This window comes from Ornithorhynchus anatinus, chromosome 15 (genome assembly GCF_004115215.2).
Source record: "Ornithorhynchus anatinus isolate Pmale09 chromosome 15, mOrnAna1.pri.v4, whole genome shotgun sequence".
Lineage (NCBI taxonomy): Eukaryota > Metazoa > Chordata > Mammalia > Monotremata > Ornithorhynchidae > Ornithorhynchus > Ornithorhynchus anatinus.
In genome coordinates, this window is record NC_041742.1 from 5,115,384 (window position 1) to 5,135,727 (window position 20,344).

A 20,344-nucleotide genomic window follows, 5' to 3' on the forward strand; every position below is an offset into this window, starting at 1 on the left:
TCAATATGTCAATATTTCAGGTGTATGCCGAACGACAGATGCAGAGCAAGAAGAAATAGATAGGTTTCACGATGAAGTGCAGAGGAAGATTAATATAAGCTGCAAGCAAGATGTGCTGGTTATCACTGGGGACTGGAATGCAAAATTTGGTAATGGAATGGAAATGAAGGTTTTTGGAAAATACAGCCTTGGAAATCACAATTAAGCCGGGGACCAAAATTGATTTCTGTGAGTCAAATGACTTTTTATTGTGAACATCTTTTTTATCCTACCTAAACACCAACTGTACACATGGACTTCACCAGATGAACAATATAGAAATCAAATAGATTGTATTATTTGTAGAAAGAGATGGAGGAGTTGTATTTTGGCAGCAAAAACATGGCCTGGAGCTGATTGTGGAACAGATCATGAGCTGTAAATGTGTAAACTCAGGCTAAAACTTAGATAAATCATGCCTTATAGCTGCCCAAATATGACCTGACAAATATTTCCCTGACAAGTATTTAAGGATCATGTAAAAAAAATAGATTTGAGGCACTTAATCTCACAGACAAGGAACCAGAGAGAATGTAGAAGGAGATTAAAAACGTCATCAAGGAAGAAAGTGACACAGTATTGCAAAAGGTCAAGAAGCAGAAAAAGGCTAAATGGATGTCGAACATAGCCCTGGAAGTAGCCAGAAAAAGGAAAGAAGCAAAAATGAGAGGACAAAAGAACCTGGTTAAAGAACTTAGCGGAGAATTCCAGCATTCTGCCAGGAAGGACAAACAGGAATGTTGTAACAGCATATGTAAAGAAATGGAAGTCAGTAACAAATGTGGGTGGACAAGATCAATATTTCAGAAGATTAAGGAAATTAAGGGAACATTTTGTCCTCGGATTGGCTTTGTCAAAAGCAAAGATGGACTGATGATAAATGTTGCCAGTGGAATCAAACAGAGATGGAGGGAATGCAACTGGAACTATACCAGAAAGATAGCAATATGCAAGAAGTATTTGAAGAAGTTCCTTTTGAATTAGAGCCACTCATCATGGAAAGTGACGTTAGATCAGCTTTACCCTGTGCCTTGCCAAAAATAAGGGCTTTGATAGGCTCCTATTGAGGTGTTTCAGGAAGCTAGAGGGCGATCAGTTAAAGTCCTTACCAAATTGCATCAAGAGGCTAACCACTTAATGGTCATCTCATTGGAAGAGATCAGTTTATGTTCCAACACTAAAGAAAGGAGATACAACTAAATGTGACAATTATCGTACAGTTTCTTTGATCTTGCACATCAGCAGGCTATTGCTAAAAGTTATACACCATCGAATGGAGACCTACATGGAATGTGAATTGCCCGATGTTCAAGCAGGATTCCGGAAAGGATGAGGGACGTGAGATATTACAGCCAATGTCCGTTGGATAATTGAAAGGACAAGAGAATATCAAAAGGAAGTCAGCATGTGCTTTATTGATTATAGTAAGGCCTTTGTGTGGATCACGAGAAACTCTGGAGCACATTAAGGAAAATGGGCATGCCGGACCATTTAACTGCATTAATACGGAACGTATATGCCTAACAGGAGGCTACAATAAGAACAGAATATGGAGAAACAGATTGGTTTCCCATTAGTAAGGGTGTAAGACAAGGATGTATCTTAATGCCTATCTGCTCATCCTTTATACCGAATACATGATGAGAGACGCCAGATTGGATGAAGACAAACGGGAAGTAAAGATTGGAGGAAGGAATATAAACAAACTTCGTTATGCTGATGATACTACCCTACTAGCAGAAAGTGAAGATTTGAAGGGCTTATTATTAAGAGTTAAGGAACGGAGCAAAAAGATGGGCCTATATTTTAATGTGAAGGAAACAAAGATCATGACAACTGGAAGTTTTGACACATTTGTAATGTCTGGAGAGAAGACTGAAATAGTTGACAATTTTTCTCTCCTGGGATCGATAATCAATATTAAAGGAACTAGTAGTCAAGAAATACACCAAATATTAATCTTAGGAAGACTTACTATGAAGAGCCTGAAAAAAGTCATGAAACGTGCTGATGTAACAATTGCCACAAAAATACAAATTGTCAATTCCATGGTGTTTTCAGTGACAATGTATGGATCTGAAAGCTAGACAGTGAAAAAACAGGATAGAAAGATAATTGATTCTATTGAAATGTGGTGTTAGAGAATGCTTTCAGGAAGTCTATGGTATTCACAAAAGCCAACAAATGGATTTTAGACCAAATTAAGCCAAAGTGGCTTTTGGAAGGCCAAATGGCTTGACTTAGATTAGCATATTTTGGACACATAATCAGGAGGACTAATTCTCTGGAGAAGACACTAATGCTAAGACAAGTCCAGGGGAAATGTGGACAAAGCAGACCAGCATCTAGATGGAGACCATAACAACAATAACGGAAGAACCGTTAGAAAGGTTTTGGATTGTGGCAGAGGACAAGACGTTCTGGAGAGAGTATATCAATGGAGTTGCTGTGAATCGGAAATGAGTCAGAGGCACCTGAAGATGATGATAATAAGCACTTACTATGTACCAGGCACTCACCTATGTGCTGAGGTAGCTACAGGTGAATAAAGTTGGACATAGTCCACATTCCACATGGTTCTCACAGTCTAAATCCCCATTTTACAGATGAGGGAATTGAGGCACAGAGCAGTGAAGTGATTTGCCTTAGATCACACAGAAGAGACGTGGCAGAGTTGGGATTAGAACCCAGGTCCTTCTGACTCCCAGGCCTGTGTGCTATCCATTAGGCCACACTGCTTCTCACTTATCTTCTGCATAGCTGCCTGAGACATAGTCATTGGATTCAGTTGTCAACCTTCTTGTTGTCTTGTTTATTTCTCCATAGGCTTTTCTGTCCTATTCTAAATAGGGCAGCAGGTTTCAACATGGCCCTTGACAATTTATGCCAGCGAATAATAATCCTCACAAGCTGGGAACGTCTTTTTATCTAACTGAACTGCCATTGCTTCTTCTGGTCCTTTAGATTGCTGGGTGAACTTGGGCTAGTCACTTGACTTCTCTATGCCTCGGTTCCCTCATCTGCAAAATGGAGATTCAATACCAGTTCTTCCTACTTAGACTAAGAGCCCCATGTGGGACCTGATTATTTTGTATCTACCCCAGTGCTTAGTATGGTGCTTGGCACTCAGTAAGCACTTAAATGCCACAAATGTTCTACAGTAATTAAGCTCCTTGTGGTGAGGGAATGTCTACCAACGCAGTTATATTGTACTCGCTCAAGTGCTTAGTAAAGTGCTCAGCACTTAGTAAGCGCTCAGTAAATATGCCAGATTGATTCATTCATTATTCTATTTACAAATATTTTTATGTTTCCCCCAAGAGAGCAGGAGTTCCTCATGAGCAGGGAACACATCTTGGGCTTCTGGTGTAATTTCCCAAGTGAAGCATCATGGCCTCGTGGATAGAGCACAAGCCTGGGAGACAGAAGGATCTGCCACTTGTCTCCTGTGTGATCTTGGGCAAGTAACTTCTCTGTACCTCAGTTACCTCATCTGTAAAATGGGGATTAAGACTGTGAGCCCTAAGTGGGACATGGACTGTGTCCAACCTAATTATCTTGTACTATGTACTTCAGTGCTTAGATCAATACCCGGCACATAGTAAGCGCTTAACAAATACCAATTTAAAAAAAAAAGTATATCACCCTATGGGAACTCAATAGACATTACTGATACAGCAGGTAAATGGAAAACAGTCCTTAGCCTCCCATGTTAGTAGCCCATTCCCTGCACACAAGGAGCTTGCTCTCTTTGATATTCTCTATTTCCAAGTACCCAGTACAGTGCACCACTTCTAGTGACCATTCAATAAATATCATTAGTGCTCCTAGTAACAGACGAATGGGTAATGTTCCTTTAAAGCCCTTGTTAAAGGGCTAGTTCCTTGAGAGCAGGCAATATGTCATTTCATTAGGCTGCTCTTTCCAAGTGGCTAGTACAGTGCACCTTTCCAAATGGGTGCTCAATTAATATTATTGTTACTAGTAGCAGGCAAATGCGTAATTTAACTCTTTAGCCCTTTGTCAGAGGGTAAGCTCCTTTGGGCAGGCACATCATTTCATTATGCTTTTCTTCCCAAGTGACTAGTAGGCTATGAGCTCACTCAGGGTGGAATGGGCCTGTTTGTTGTTGTATTGTACTCTCCCAAGTGCTTAATAGAGTGCTCTGCACACAGTAAGTGTACAATAAATATGATTGAATGAATGAATGCACCATTCCAAATGGGTGTTTAGTAAATATATTACCAGTAGCAGACAAATAGGTAATAGCCCTTTAATCCCTTTTTAGCCTGCAAGCTCTTGGTGGGCAGGAAGCAGGTCATTTCCAGGGAGCATGTCACTTGGTTATTCTGTACTCCCCCAACGGCTAGTTAAATGTACCACTTCAAGCGGGTGTTCAATAAATACCAGTTTTGCTGCAAATAGCAGGAAAATTGCTAACAGTCCTTTAACCCAGGGTTCTTGACCCACTAGAGAAGGACCCTGTCACGAAGTCACCATTGCCGTAATAATCATTTTTGCCCACCCTCAATTTTTCTGGGCTCCACTCTGGGCCCCAGCTCCGAGCCCGTTCCACTTGCCTTCTCCTGGTGGTCTCCTGGGGCTTCACGGCTTTGGCCAGCATTTCCTTGTATATTGGAGACTTCAGGTAGCGAGCATAAGAGTCCTTGAGGGGGCAAAGGGAAAACAGTGGTCAAAACCAGTGGAAAATGGACCAGTCAGAGGTCCGTGTTCCCCACTCACAGCCTAGCAGGGCTTCCTTTCTCCCATCCCAGGAGGCAATTGATCAGCTTGTGTCTGGGAAACAGTCTTGGGAAAAGCCCATTTATTTAGCAGTCCCACAATAAAAAGAGTGTGGGCCTGGGAATCAGAGGATCTAGGTTCTAATTCTGGCTCCTTCGTTTATCTGCTGTGTGATTTGGGGCGTGTCACTTCACTTATTTGGGCTTCAGTTTCCTCATCTGTTAAATAGGGATGAGGTACCCATTCTTTCTCCTATTTAGACTGAGCTCCATGTGGGACAGGGACTCTATCTGACCTAATTATCTTGTGTTTACCCCAGTGGTTAGTACAGTGCTTGGGACCTAGTGTTTAAATGCCACAGTTACTATTATTGCTATAATTAGGCTGTGAGTCCCTTGAAGGCAGAATTTATGTGCTTACTTCATATCCAAATGCACCTGATGTGGGAGGAATAAACAATTGGTATTTTTTCAGTGACTTCCACCCACATGAATATAGTCACACTGTCAGAAGCATCCTCTTCCAACAGGAATGTCTGTTTACACACATACGTACACCCCCCCCCCATCCCCCCCCCCCACACCTGCCCTAAGCACTTTGCCCAGAGCTTAATAAGGACAGTAGATAATGACGAAGGGGATTTTTTTTTTCAAGTGGTATTTGTTAAACACTTTGTGCCAGGCACTGTACTCAGCGCTGGGGTAGATGCAAGCTAATCAGGTAGGGCACAGTCCATGTCCCACATGGGGCTCACAGTTTTGATCCCCATTTTACAGATGAGGTAACTGAAGCACAGAAAATTGAAGTGACTTCACCAAAAGTCACACAGCAAACAAATGGCAGAGCTGCGATTAGAACCCAGGTCCTTCTGACTCAGAGGCATTCCATATCCACTCTTCCAATCCAGCAAGGCACTAGCTAGATTTACCAAGTGTTTTTATAAAACAGTGTGTCCTAGTGGATGGGGCACGGGCCCGGGAGTCAGAAAGACCTGGGCTCTAATCCCGGCTCCACCACTCATCTGCTGGGTGATCTTGGACAAGTCACATCACTTCTCTGTGCCTCAGTTACTTCATCTGCAAAATGAGGATGAAGACTGTGAGTCCCATGTGGGACAGGGACTGTGTTCACCCTGACAACCTTGTATCTACCCCAGCGCTTAGTACAACGCTTGACACATAAGCTCTTAACAAATACCATAAAAAAACCTAGAGCTGGGAAGAATACCACTTCCAACAGTGATTAAATTTTCCCCAAGTAGTGGCTTTCTGTTAACATTTAGAGGTTATTGAATTTGTGCCATTTCTTCCATCATACGTCAACAGAACACCTCAGGTAAACTTAGGGAGGGAAGAGAAGATGGGGATTCACCCAGGCCCTCTGCCAGCCCGACCCCCTCTCAGACCTTTTTCATGAGCATGTAAATATGGGTTTGAGCAGCATCGAGGACGTAGCGATGAGGGTGTTTCAACCCCTTGACGGTGATGTCCATGGTTTTGCCATCTATGTTAATCCAGCGCCTTGCACCCGGGGCCAGGAACAGCCTGGAGTAGAGAGTGATTGAAGAGCAGTTGTTGAGAAGGAGCTCGGCCTTGTGGAAAGAGCAAGGACCTGGGAATCAGGGAAACTGGGTGCTACTCTCAGTTCTGCCACTTGTCTGCCCTGTAACTTTGGGCAAGTGACTTAATCCCCCCCCCCCTTTTTTTTTTTTTTTAATACAGATTAGATAACTGAGGCACAAAGGAGTTAAGACTGTGATGACCCTGTGGGGCAGGGACTGTGCCCAACCTGATTAACTTGTAACTACCCCAGGGCTTAGAACAGTGCTTGGGCACATAGTAAGCACTAAACAAATACCATTATTATCAGCTCTGTCATGTTTCTACTGTGTGACCTAGTTTCTCTGGGCCTTGGTTTCCTCACCTGTACTATGGGGACAACATACCTGTTCTCCTTCCCTCCTAGAAGATGAGCAACAGGTGGGAAATAGCTATGTCTCATCTGATTAGTTTGTATCTACCCCAGAGTATATGCTGAGCACTTAATAAATAGCATCGTCATTATTCTCTTCGGGGAGTTGGGGTTTCAGCTTCCCATCTCCACTGGACCATGGGGCTGGGGGAGCATTAAAAGTATAAAAGTAATATATAGTGCTTCCATGCCTGTAGGAGGCTTCTCTCACTTAGGGTGCTCAGAAGGAAGCCAGGAGTTTCTCAGAAGAGAAAGTCTGGCATTCCTTTCTCATAAACGGGAATCTGATTGATGGGCACCAACACAAGCTAACCCTCAGCCGGGTGGATTTGATCAATTATTCAGAGAAGGATGACAAGGCTCTGGGAAGGAGCAGGCTTTGGGGGCTTTTGCTCCACTGAGCTCTCTGATACTCACTTGTAAATGTCCTCTGCTTTCTCTTTGACCTTGGACTGATCTCCGTACTTCAAATCTTCACACGCCTCCCAGAACCCCAGATTTTCCCCTGCAGCAGTGAGGAAGCAACAGGGAAACAAGAGGAAGAGAAATAAAAAGAGGGAGAGAGAGTGATAAAGAGTGGGCTGGTGGAAGCCCCTCCAAATCTTGTTCATTATCTACTGCCTCATTATAAATTTATACGGTTGTTTACGCTCCCCAGAAAAGACAACAAAGCACTCCATCTCTTGTTCTAGCATCTCCCCAGCCCCAGGGACCAACTTCTGTGGGCCTGGTCCCTTTTTCTCAAAGGCAGTCTGGGTCAGTGTTAGCCCAGGGTTGGGCTACTCATCAAGTTGGGCAAATAGCCATGATTCCCAACCTCTTCTGGGAGCATGTGAGCTGGTGAGGTGAGCTGGGATGGAATTTAAGTCTAAGGATGGAGCAGGCTGAATGAATTTGCATTGTACTCTCCCAAGTGCTTAGTACAGTGCTCTGCACAGGATAAACTTGAGAGTAAGTGCTCAGTAACTGAGTAACTCAATCACTGAGACTGATCGTCTGGAGAGAATGGTGATTGTTCTCAAAAGTGAGGTTAAACTCAAGACCTGACTCCCTCACGCCATAACCCTGGGCTCTCCTATTAGCTGAGGGATGAACTGGATTGTAAGTGCCGCACAAGATTTTAAGCTCCTTGAGGGCAGGGATCATGTCTACCAACTCTACTGAACTGTACTCTCCCAACCACTTAGTAAGCACTCAATAAATAAAATTGATTGATACTGTGTGCAGAGCACTGTACTAAGCACTTGGAAGAGTACAATATAACAATAAGGGAAAGCTTAGTACAGTGCTCTACACACTTCACTCAATAGTATTTACTGAGCATTTACTGTGTGCAGAGCACTGTACCAAGCGGAAGGGGGAGTCCAAGGGAAGGGTGGCTTAGTGCAAAGCGCACAGGAGCCAGAAGTCATGAGTTCTAATTCTAGCTCCACCACTTGTCAGCTGTGTGACTTTGGGCAAGTCACTTAACTTCTCTGTGCCTCAGCTACCTCATCTGCAAAATGGAGATTAAAGACTGTGAGCCCACGTGGGACAACCGATTACCTTGTATCTACCTCAGCGCTTAGAACAGTGTTTGGCACATAGTAAGCGCTTAAATACCATAGAGAATCAGTATGGCTTAGTGGAAAGGGAACGGGCTAGGGAGTCAGAGGACATGGGTTCTAATCCCGGTTCCGCCACTTGTCTGCTGTGTGACCTTGGGCAAGAGAAGCAGCGTGGCTCTGTGGAAAGAGCACGGCTTTGGAGTCAAAGGTCATAGGTTCAAATCCCGGCTTGGCCACTTGTCAGCTGTGTGACTTTGGGCAAGTCACTTAACTTCTCGGTGCCTCAGTTACCCCATCTGTAAAATGGGGATTAAGACTGTGAGCCCCACGTGAGACAACCTGATTCCCCTGTGTCTACCCCAGCGCTTAGAACAGTGCTTGGCACGTAGTAAGCACTTAACGAATACCAACATTATTATTAAGTCACTTAACTTCTCTGTGCCTCAGTCACCTCATCTGTAAAATAGGGATTGAAAGTGTGAGCCCCACATGGGATGAGCCCCACATGGGACAACCTGATTGCCCTGTATCTACTCCAGCACTTAGAACAGTGCTTGGTACGTGCTTAACAAATACCATTACTATTATTATAGTATATAATAAGCGCTCAATTAATCACTTTGATCGACATGTGGGACAGGGACTGTGTTTGACCTGATTAATACCTATTTATTCTAGCGCTTAGAACAGTGCTTGACACATAATAAGCGTTTAACAAATACAGTAATAATAACTCTCACAGGCTTTACCCAATGATGTTTTGTTGGGCCTAAGAGAGGAATGACATTTGGGACTGGGGCCACTAGATGGCGCCAGGTCTGCAGTCCACCCTCGCTTAAGCTGAATTTCCTTCCATTAGCCATCCTCATATTTTATTATCTCAGCCAATTATGCCCTGTCACGGAGATAGGCTTCCGAAACCCATGCCCTAATATGATATTCTGCTCCAAGAAGCCCGAATGTAGTTAAAGCAACTGAGTGACAGATAAGACTGGCCCAAAGAGGAGGCAGATGGGCCCCCAGCACCTAGTACAGTGCCTGGCATTCATTCAATCGTATTTATTGAGCACTTACCATGTGCAGAACACTACTAAGCTCTTGGAATGTACAATTCGGCAACAGATAGAGACAAGTGCTTACTATGTGCCAGGCAGGGATTAATACCTTTCAAAAAAGGAAGTGGAATCCACTCATCTGAATTTGTGGTTATCCAAACTGCCTTTTTAGGTGACCCATGACCCAAGGTCATGAAGACCCACTCACCCCTCTACCCCCCAAACCTGGACCCTCCTATACCCTTCAATCAATTAGTGGTATTTATTGAGCCTCTTATGTGCAGAGCACTGTACTAATCACTTGGGAGGGTAAAATCCAATAGAGTCGCTAAACATGACCCCCTAAACCGTAAACTCCTTATGGGCAGGGACTGGGTTTACCAATTCTATTGTGCTGTACTTCCTTAGGTGCTAAATACAGTGCTCTGCTCCCAGTAAGCACTCAATAAATACCACTGGTTGATTGACTGAAATAGCTAACAATTCCTTCCAGGGGTTCTGACCAATCGGGGAGATGAGAATCTGTCTCGATTCCTAGAGGGAAAGGGTGGGGAGCTTAAGGGAAGATAGAAAGCATCTTTAAGCTCTGCCCTTGTTTATAGCTTCATGGCCACGGGTTGTCTGAAGGGAACTGTGGCATCCGGTTCGGATCTCTTCAACTTATGGGGGGCAAGAGGAAGAGGAGGGTTTTAGAGATGAGATGCATGGAGCTAATGCTGGTATATTTTGAGGGAGGAGGCTCTCTTTGGAGTGATCTTAGGCAGAGTTGTGATCTCGGGGGTGGGTGGGGAATGCATAAAGGAAGCAGAACACCAGTAGGCAACCAAACCATCAGAGACTCCTTATTGCCTCAACAGCCTCCTGCATCTCAAGGAGGGGCTAGAGGAGTCCTCATTTCCTATACTCCATTTCCTTTCTGTGTTACCCTCACACTTGGATTTGCACCCTTTATTTACTCCATCCTCAGCCCCACAACACTTATGTACACTTATGAGAAGCAGCATGGTTTAGTGGAAAGAGCATGGGCTTGGGAGTCAGAGGTCATGGGTTCTAATTCAGCCTCCACCACTTGTCAGCTGGGTGACTTTGGACAAGTCACTTAATTCCCATTTTACAGAATGAAGGAAATGAGGCACAGAGAAATTAAGACTGAGCCCCACGTGGGACAACCTGATAACCTTGTATCTACTCCAGTGTTTGGCATGTAAGCGCTTAACAAATATTATTGTCATCATTATTATTATTACATGCCAGTAATTTACTTTAAGGTCTGCCTTCCCCTCTAGACTGTTAGCTCTTTGTGGGTAGGGAACATGTCTACCAACTCTGATACACCGTATTCTCCCAATCAATCAATCAATTGTATTTATTTTTTGCTCTATGCAGAGCTCTTTTAAGCACTTGAGAGAGTATAATATATATTAAGCACTTGGGAGAGTATAACACACATTTCCTCCCCACAACGAGCTTACAGTCTAGAGGGGGAGACAGACAATATAAATAGAATTACTTATCTGTACATAAGTGAAGCTGAGGGGTGGGTGAATAAAAGGAGTGAACCAGAGTGATGAAGAAGGGAGTGGAAGAAAAGGAAATGAGGGCTTAGTTAGGGAAGGTTTCTTGGAGGAGATGCGCCTTCAATAAGGTTTTGAAGATGGGGAGAGTAACTGTCTGTCAGATATGAAGAGGGTGAATGTTCCATACCAGAGGCAGGAAGTGGGTGAGAGGTGGGCAGTGAGATAGGCAAGATCAAGGTACAGTGAGGAGGTTGGCATTAGAGGAGTGAAGTTTGTGGGTTGGGTTGTAGTAGAAGAGTAGCAAGGTAAGGTAGGAGAGAGCAAAGTGATTGAATGTTTTAAAGTCAAGGGTGAGGAGTTTGCTTGATGCGGAGGTGGATGGGCAATAACTGAAGGTCCTTGAGGAGTGGGGAAACATGGACTGAACATCCCAAATGCTTAGTACAGTGCTCTACACACAGTAAGTATTCAATCAATATGAGTGATTGACTGATTAGAGGAGGGTCCCCAGAAAGAGAAAACCAAACCCACCACTGAATTCTTTCTTCAGGAACAGCTGGAAGCTCTGTCGGCCTTTCGGGTCTCTGATCAGCTCGCTAAAGTTAATCGCCCATCGCTCCACTCTCATCTTGGTCGGGATTTCCACCCTGAAAAAATTGTTATAAATGCAAGCACTTACACATGCGTGCACACAGACACAAACTCTCACTGGTCTGAAGTTGTATGCTGGCGAGCAGGGCCAGCTAGACCGTTTTGCTCTAGTTAGATAGAAATAGCCGGGAAGCAGAGAGGCAGTTGCCGCAGGTGAAAATTGGAAAGCCCCCAACCTCTCCAGAAGTGGAGCCTATGAGAACAGGGAAGGGGACACAATGGCTCTGAGACAAGGATCAAGGGTGGAGGAGCAGAGAGTCCAGGGCACCCCTAAAGAAATGCTCTAATAAGTTTGGACGCCTGAGCATTGCTATGTTGCTCTGCGTACACAGTCTAATAGCCCATCCTGTACTTTTCTGAGGGACCACTTTAGGGATGGAGGAGCAATTCTGGCCATCTCACTGGATGACCAGTGAGCCCTACAGTTAGCCCAGCAAGAAGAGAGAGAGAGAGTGACCCAATCCAGACACACTGGATCAGGGGGTAGGATACACACACACACACACACACACACACACACACACACACACACACACACACACACACACAACCCTGAGACGAGGCTCGTCACAGGAGAACTATCTGAAGCAGAATTGATTTTAAGGCACTAAAATATGAATCCAAGAAGCTTTTAGAAGAAAACAACAAAATAACTTTCTGTTCCTGGAAAATGAAGTCATCGGGTGATACTCAGAATTGGCCTCTTGAGGAATGTTGGGTAGGATAATATGTCTCTATTTCTCTCTCTCTCTCTCTCTCCCTCCCTCCCTCTCTCTCCATTGTCTTCCTCTACACTGTCTCTCTCTTTCTGGTTTCATTGCTTTGCCAAAGATGTGCCAAGAGAAGTAAGCAGTTGAAGACTGCCATTGGCACCCCCCACCCACACCAGTCAGGCAACCAAAAGTTTTAGGGTGGGCTAGCAGGGAGAGGTTCAGGTCTTAACACCTGATGGAAGCACTCTCTCTCCGTCTCCTCCTCTACTTCTTAGCTTTCCTTTTTCCTTTTCCCTTCCCCACCTCTCTCTAGGCACTTTGTCCAGGTCAAATGCATGCCACCCAACCTGCCCCCCGGCGCATCCAATCGAGAGAAATCACCAGACCCTTGGAACTAAGCAGGTTGCTTGGAAAAAGCAATGTCATCAGGACATACAGTTTAGCGTTCAGGTCCCAGAACTGGGTGTCGTCCGTTATCCAAGGGTTGCTGGGGAGGCAGCCAGAAATAAACGGATCATTGGAAGCAAACTGCTCACTGTACTTCACGATTCTGGAAAGCCAAGGGGAAAATCAGTCGGTCAGTAATAGTTTTTGGGTGTCTCCTGAGTGCTGAGCTCTGTTCTAAGCACTTGGGAGTGTAATATAGAGTTAGTAGACATGAATCCTGCCCTCAAGGAGTTTACAGCCTAAACAGAGAAGAGCTTCCCGTGACCCACACTCGACTTCCCAGTCTGCTCTTCTCCAACTTCCTTCAAGCCTGTTCCGTCTCCTCACTCAGAACCTTCGAGCTGCAGAGCTTGGTCACTATCTCAGGTAGCCTCTTAGCATGTGAAGCCCCATTTTATAGTTGAGGAAATTGAGGCTCAACTTAAGTGACTTACCGAAGCTTTCACAACTGGTAAGTGGAGGAGTTGGGATTTGAGCTCAGATCCTCTGACTCCAAGGTCGATAGTCTTTCCACTAGGCCATGCTGCTTCCCATCTTCCTATTCAATCCCATTCCATCCATGCTGCTTCCTATTTCTTCCTCCTTCACATCATGTTCTCTCCAGCATGTTATCAGAAGAGCATTAGCTTAATTCCCCAACAGCATTCTAGCCCAAAGGCACAATGAAAATAGGTGTTCTGGCAGAACTGACCATTATATGCTTAGTACAGGGCTCTGCACATAGTAAGCATTCAATAAATACCACTGATTGAAAGGTGGGAAAGGTGCTTGGAGATGGTTTGAACTGGGGGCTCTATCAAACCAGTAAGTCAGTCAATCACATTTAATGAGGGCTTACTGTGTGCAGAGCACTGTATTAAGTGCTTGGGGGAGTAGAGAAGCAGCATGGCTCAGTGGAAAGAGCACGGGCTTTGGAGTCAGAGGTCACAGGTTCGAATCCAGGCTCGGCCACTTGTCAGCTGTGTGACTTTGGGCAAGTCACTTCACTTCTCGGTGCCTCAGTTCCCTCATCTGTAAAATGGGGATGAAGACTGTGAGCCCCACGTGGGACAACCTCATTCCCCTGTGTCTACCCCAGCGCTTAGAACAGTGCTCGGCACATAGTAAGTGCTTTACAAATACCACCATTATTATTATTATTACAGTATAACAGACACATTCCCTGCCCTCAATGAGCAGCACTTGCTCGACTTGAGAAAGGGGTATTACACCCTCTATCAGCACCAGTTGCTGCTGGTTGCTCCACTGAATTTTCTCAGGCCTTGGAAAATCTTCCCCTCATCCAAAACATTCATCTCTGATTCAAGATGCCTCAAAGCCCTGGGTGATGTTATCGCCACTTTGTCCACCCCACCCTCCCAACTAAAGTCTTTTCCAGCATTTAGCACAGTGTTTACAAACACAGTAAGTCCTTGATAAATAGTATATGCTACTCCTCCTTCTACTACTTCAGGGGCAGTATCACGCAAAGGTAGCTTCGGGGGGTGGGAGGAAAGGAGGGTACAGTGAGTCTCAGCTGGACCCTGTGATCCCCGAAGTAGATGATCAGAGTTGGCAGAACTAAACCTCTGGAGGATAATACCACTCTGGCCTTTTATATTTCCCGTTCAGGTTCTCTGCTTGGAAGAGTCCACTGTCATCTGCCTGGAAAACTCCTGGAAGATGAATCTCACAGACGCTCTCTCATTTGAAAGGGAAAATGGTCCTTTCTAGTAGAGAGTTGAGACCCCGTTTGAGGCTAGGCAGAAGCTCACAGTGGGATATGAAGGCCGACCCTAGGCAAGGCTGGCATATCAAACGGGAGTTTTCTTATTCATCCTAATGAGACTTTCCGCTTCAAAGCCTTAGCTGAGGCCATTTTAATGCAAATTGGGCCAGTAACTTCAACACAAATACTCTGCTTCCACCCATGAAGTTTTTAAAGACAGCTAAATCAGAAACTCTTCCCACCCTGAAGTCCCCATCTCTGCCTACTCCCTTGGACTAAAACTGCCACCAAACGTCATGGGGGAGATGGTGGACCCGAGGATGGATGCCCCGATGTGCCCACAAGCACGGATGCCAACTTATTTTGAGAAAGAAAGCAACCGGGAGTTTGTGGAGGAGGAGACTGGGAAGAGAACTGGCTTCCAAGAGAACCAGTGTGGTCTAGTGGAAGGAGCACGGGCCTGGGAGTCAGAGGATCAGGGTTCTAATTTTGCCTCCGTCACTCATCTTCTGGGTGACCTTGGGCAAGTCACTCAACTTCCCTGTGCCTCTGTTACCTCATCTTTAAAATAGGGATTACAACAGTGAGCCATATGTGGGACAGCGACTGTGTCCAACCTGATTATCTTGTGTCTACCCAGCACTTAGTACAGAGTCCGGCCTATATTAAGCATTTAATGAATATCGTTAAAAAAAATAAAAGAGCCACAAAAGAGTATACAATCAGACAATGTGGTTCCCAGTTGGTCCGTTCCCCGTGCAGATTGTGAACCAGACACCTTTATAATCAAAATGGTGGTGGTAAGTGCTTACTATGTACCAAGCACTGTGTTAAGCACCGGGGTAGGTAAAAGATCATCCGATCAAGCGGTCTCTTTCCCACATGGGACTGACATTCTAAGGAATTGCCATAGTATTAGTTAAGTACTTAGTCTGTGCCAAACATTCTATAGGGAAGCAGCGTGGCTCAGTGGAAAGAGCATGGGCTTGGGAGTCAGAGGTCATGGGTTTGAATCCCAGCTCTGCCACTTGGCAGCTGTGTGACTGTGGGCAAGTCACTTAACTTCTCTGTGCCTCAGTTACCTCATCTGTAAAATGGGGATGGAGACTGTGAGCCTCACGTGGGACAACCTGATTATCCTGTATTTCCCCCAGCACTTAGAACAGTGCTCTGCACATAGTAAGCGTTTAACAAATACCAACATTATTATTATAGGGTATTTTTATTTTTAGTGTTGAGCCTCACTGTGCCACAGGAGTGACTTCGAAGTGGAGCTGGATTTACAGGGAACTGGGAGGGAAATGTAATGCCTCTGGAACAATTAGCAAGAGAGGTCGGGAAGCCCTGGAAAATCGGGTGGATTTCCGCCCATATGGCACCTGAGTGAGGTCATCCAGTTACGATGCAAAGCACAAAACACATGCATCCGGGATCTGGGTTTTTTGAGTGCCGTTGCTGGCCAGCTTGGTCGATCCCTATCCATGTTACCTCAACTTTGCACCCCACTAGACACCATTTTGGGTTGCAGAGAGTCATTCTGGCTAGCAGGGAAATAGAAGGTCAAGAGCACAGGACTGCAATTCTCACCCTCTAGACTCTAAGCTCCTGGGGGATAGGGAATAGGTCTACCACCTCTATTGTATTGGACTCTCTCAAGCATTTAGTTGCAATACTCTTTCACACAGTAAGCCCCCAATAGATACCACCGATTGATTGACATAGGAAAGCAGCAAGGCCTAGTGGATAGAGCACAGGTCTGGGAATCAGAAGGACCTGGGTTCTAATCCCGGCTCTGCCCCTTGTCTGCTGTGTGACGATGGCCAAGTCATTTCACTTTTCTGTGTCTTAGTTACCTCATCTGTAAAATGGGGATTAATAATGTGAGTCTCATGTGGGACGTGGACCAGGTCCAATCCGATTAGCTTGTTTCCACATCAGCACTTTGTACAGTTCTTGGAACATAATAAATCTTAAATACCATTAAAAACCCCCCAGTTTCCTCAGCCCCTCAGCTGTCTTGAGAAAGTCCGACTTGATCCACTTTATGAAGTCTCCACGTCTTTTGAATAATAATAACGATGGCATTTGTTAAGTGCTTAGTATGTGCAAAGCATTGTTCTAGGCAACCAATTCCTGACCCACCTCTCTCAACCAACCAGTCAGGTCTCAGGAAGTCAGGTTTATCCCCCATGGCATTCAGCTACCCCTTACCATCCCTTCCTCCATTTTCCTGGCCTCCAGCCCCAACCCACTAGAGACCTCAGGAACTTACCCTCCAAGAGAGACTGAAGATTTCACCGTGGACCGCATGAGGGCCTGCTTGTAGTACATAATCTGAAAAGGATATAGACAGGAATTATTCTTCTCTGCCCCACAGAGGATCCATCCATCCATCAATGGTATTTATTGAGTGCTTACTACATGCTGAACACTGTACTAAGCACTAGGGAGAGTCCAGTGAAACAGATTTAGCAGACATGTTCCCATCATACAGGGATTAACACTGAACATTCCAGTACATACCCAATGAGCATACAGTCAAAAGGATGGGATGTCACTGTCCCAAACAACAAACCTGCTCTTAGATTGATATCAACACCCCCATTTTCCCAAGGATGGGCTCACCTGCTCCCAGTGACCAGCATCCGTATGACCTGTTGGGCTTCATGTCTAATTGCTGGACTCCCCCCTCTTGCAAGCCCTTCAGAGTAATAAAAATAATAATTTTGGGGTGTATTTGTTTAAGCGCTTACTATATGTCAAGCACTGTTCTTAGTGCTGGGGTGGATAGAAGTTAATCAGGTTGAACACAATCCCCGACCTTCTAGACTGTAAGCTCTTTGTGGGTAGGGAGTGTGTCTGTTATATTGTACTCGCCCAAGAGCTTAGTATAGTGCTTTGCATACAGTAAGCACTCAAAAAATACCATTGCCTGACTGACCCACAGTCCAAGTAGGAGGGAGTATGAGTTGTGAAATCCCCTCTAAAGAAGAAGAAACTGAGGCCCAGAGACTTGCCCAAGTTCACCCAGAGCTGGGATTAGAACCCAGGTCCTTTGACTCTGAGGCCTGTTCTCTTTCAATGAGGCCATGCTCTTCCACCACAGTATTTTTTGTTGTTTTGTAATTGTGGTGTTCCTCTAGACTGTAAGCTCCTTGTAGGCAGGGAATGTGCCTACCAACTCTGAAATGAACCCTCCCAAGTGCTTAGTACAGTGCTCTCTATACTATCAGATTTCAGTAAACACCATTAATCGATTGATTATTGCTCAAACACTTATGTGCCAAGCACAATGGTAATTATAAGATGATCAAGTTTGACATAGCCCCTGTCTTACATGGGGCTCGCACAGTCTAAGTAAGAGGTTTTGTGTTTTCTTTTTTAAATGTTTCATCCCTCCCGATATACTTGTCTTTACAATCTAGGAGATTAAGTGGAGAAGGAATTAAACTCCCCAAGGGACAAGGTCCATGTCTCATTCCCACCTATACATTATCTTCCAGTGCTTAGTACAGTGCTCTGCACACAATAAGCACTTAATACTATTTCTTAGTACTATTACAATATAGAATCCCCATTTTATGGAGGAGAAAATGGAGTGGTAGAGAAGTGAAGTGACCTGCCCAAATTCACACAGGAGGCAAGTGGCAGAACTGTGATTAGAACCCAGGTCCTCAGACTCCCAGGGCTATGGCCTTACCACGAGGCCACCCTGCTTTTTCTAAAAGAAGCAATAAGACTTGGCTGCATACCACTAGGCCCTTGAAAAATTCATATCTGAGCTAATCCCACTTCTGGCCCTGGCCTGCTGGATGCCTTTGGGCAAGTCAGTTAACCTCTCTGGGTCCCGGTTTCCTTATCTTTAAAATGGGGATAAAATACCTGCTCTCCTTCCCTCTTAGACTGTGAGCCCCAAGTGGGATGGAGATTGTGTTAGATCTGCTTCTGTTGTATCTATTCCAACATTTAGCAAAGGTGTAGACAAGGATTTAACAAATATCATAATTTTAAAAATCTTTTATTTACTCTTGGTTAAAAAATCAAAGGGCAGATGGTAGAGGAAAATGGGTTTCCAAAATAAGTGTTCCCATTGGGTCCCTCTGGTAAACACAGAATAGATAATTCCAGATCTCAGAATGTAAATCAGCTGCATATTTTGGCAGAGCAGGAAAGGGCTCAGTAATGAGACCGTGCGTTACCAGTGGATTGACCAACACCAAACATTCCAGCACATACCCAAGGGCAGAACATATCATCGGGAAAATTCCACATATGTTATGTACAATTTACGAGAAGCCATTGACTTAATTACCTCTTTTCTAAGAAAGTTGATTGTTTTTTTCTGAAAAACAAAGAAGAAAAATAATTAAATTATCATAATCATTTCCATCCCAGAATCCATCTGAAAGGAATGAAATCCAGTATGCCTATTATTCCTTTTTTTTCCATTTAAAATACAGTCAAGAGTAAGGAGTAAGGAGTTTTCATCTTGTCCTAATGAACAACCCTCTCCTCCCCTCCAGATGCTCTTTTGGTAGCACTGGGATTCACATCTGTAAACTCATTTGCTTCCCTCTGCTTGTAATTTATTTTAGCATCTGTCTCCACTAGACTAAGTTTCTTGAGGGCAGGGATCGTGTCTCCTTTATTGTGCTCTCCCAAGTGCTTATAATAACTGTGGTATCTGTTAAGTGCTTACCCTCTGCCAAGCACTGTACTAAGTACTGGGGTACATACAAGTTAATCAGGTTGAATGAAGTCCACGTCCCACAAAGAGTTCACAGTCCAAGAGGGAGCGAGAACAGGTATGGAATCCCCATTATAAAGATGAGGAAATTGAGGCACAGAGTTGTTAAATGACTTGCCCAAGGCCACACAGTAACGGAGTCAGAATTAGAACTCAGGTCTTCTGACTCCTTGGCACTGCTGCTTCCCAAGAAGGGGGAGAGAGAAGTAGTGTGGCCTAGCGGAAAAGACGGGTCTGGGAATCAGAAGGACCTGGGTTCTAATTCCAGCTCTACCACTTGTCTTCTATGTGATCTTGGGCAACTCACTTAACTTCTCAGTCTCTCAGTTACCATAACTATTAAATGGGGATTAAGCCACTGAGCCCCATGTGGGATGACTGTGTCTATCCTGATTAGACCATACCTACCGCAATGCTAAGTTCAGTGCCTGACACACAGTAAACACTTAAATACCATAATGAATAATGAATGAATGATTAAATAGAAGAGAGGGAGAGAAAGCACAGTGCTCTGCCCAGACTGAGTGCCCTGTAAATACTCCTGATGGACAGACTGATGTAGTCATACACAGTTCTGAGTAACTGAAGGAAACTTTATTCTAAAATCAATCAATAGTATTTATTGAGTGCTCACTGTGTACTAAGCGCTTGGGAAAGTGTTTACTTGTGTTTACTTTATTGGAAACTCCCAATCGTTTAGTAGTAATAGTATTTATAAGTGTTTATCGTATGCAAAGCACTGTACTAATCAATCAATAAGTGGTCTTTATTGAACACTTACTGCACTACATACTTGGGAGAGTATAGTACAATAGAGTGGGTAGACCTGATTCCTGCCCACATGGAGCTTACAGTCTTGCGCTGACAGTAGCAGCATAGTGCAGTGGATATAGAGCACGAGCCAGTGAGTCAGAAAGTCATGGGTTCTAATCATTCAATCGTATTTATTAAGCACTTATTGTAAGCAATTATTGTGTACTAAGTGCTCAATCCTAGCTCTGCCACATGTCTGCTGTGTGGCCTTGGGCAAGTCAGTTCACCTCTCTGAACCTCACTTTCTTCATCTGTAAAACAGAGATTAATTACCTGTTCTCCCTCCTTAGCTGTGAGTCCCATGTGGGACAGGGACTGTGTCTGAACAGAGTATCTTGTATTTACCCTAACACTTAGTACAGCACTTGGCACACACAGTAAGCACCTATGATT

At 44.5% G+C, this 20,344-nt stretch overlaps 1 protein-coding gene across 2 annotated transcripts in view; it reads right to left on the reverse strand.

The window, feature by feature from the left end:
- Window positions 1-20,344, reverse strand: part of RGS9 (regulator of G protein signaling 9) — a 51,426-nt gene that overhangs the window by 9,986 nt on the left and 21,096 nt on the right. For both annotated transcript variants that reach the window (XM_029080081.2, XM_007668065.3), the window contains exons 10-16: window positions 18,704-18,733; window positions 16,664-16,725; window positions 12,673-12,786; window positions 11,404-11,519; window positions 7,171-7,258; window positions 6,188-6,326; window positions 4,620-4,705 (exon numbers count right to left, since the gene is read on the reverse strand). In XM_029080081.2, coding sequence (XP_028935914.1) covers window positions 4,620-4,705; window positions 6,188-6,326; window positions 7,171-7,258; window positions 11,404-11,519; window positions 12,673-12,786; window positions 16,664-16,725; window positions 18,704-18,733 — 635 coding nt within the window. The remainder of the gene's footprint in view (window positions 1-4,619; window positions 4,706-6,187; window positions 6,327-7,170; window positions 7,259-11,403; window positions 11,520-12,672; window positions 12,787-16,663; window positions 16,726-18,703; window positions 18,734-20,344) is intronic.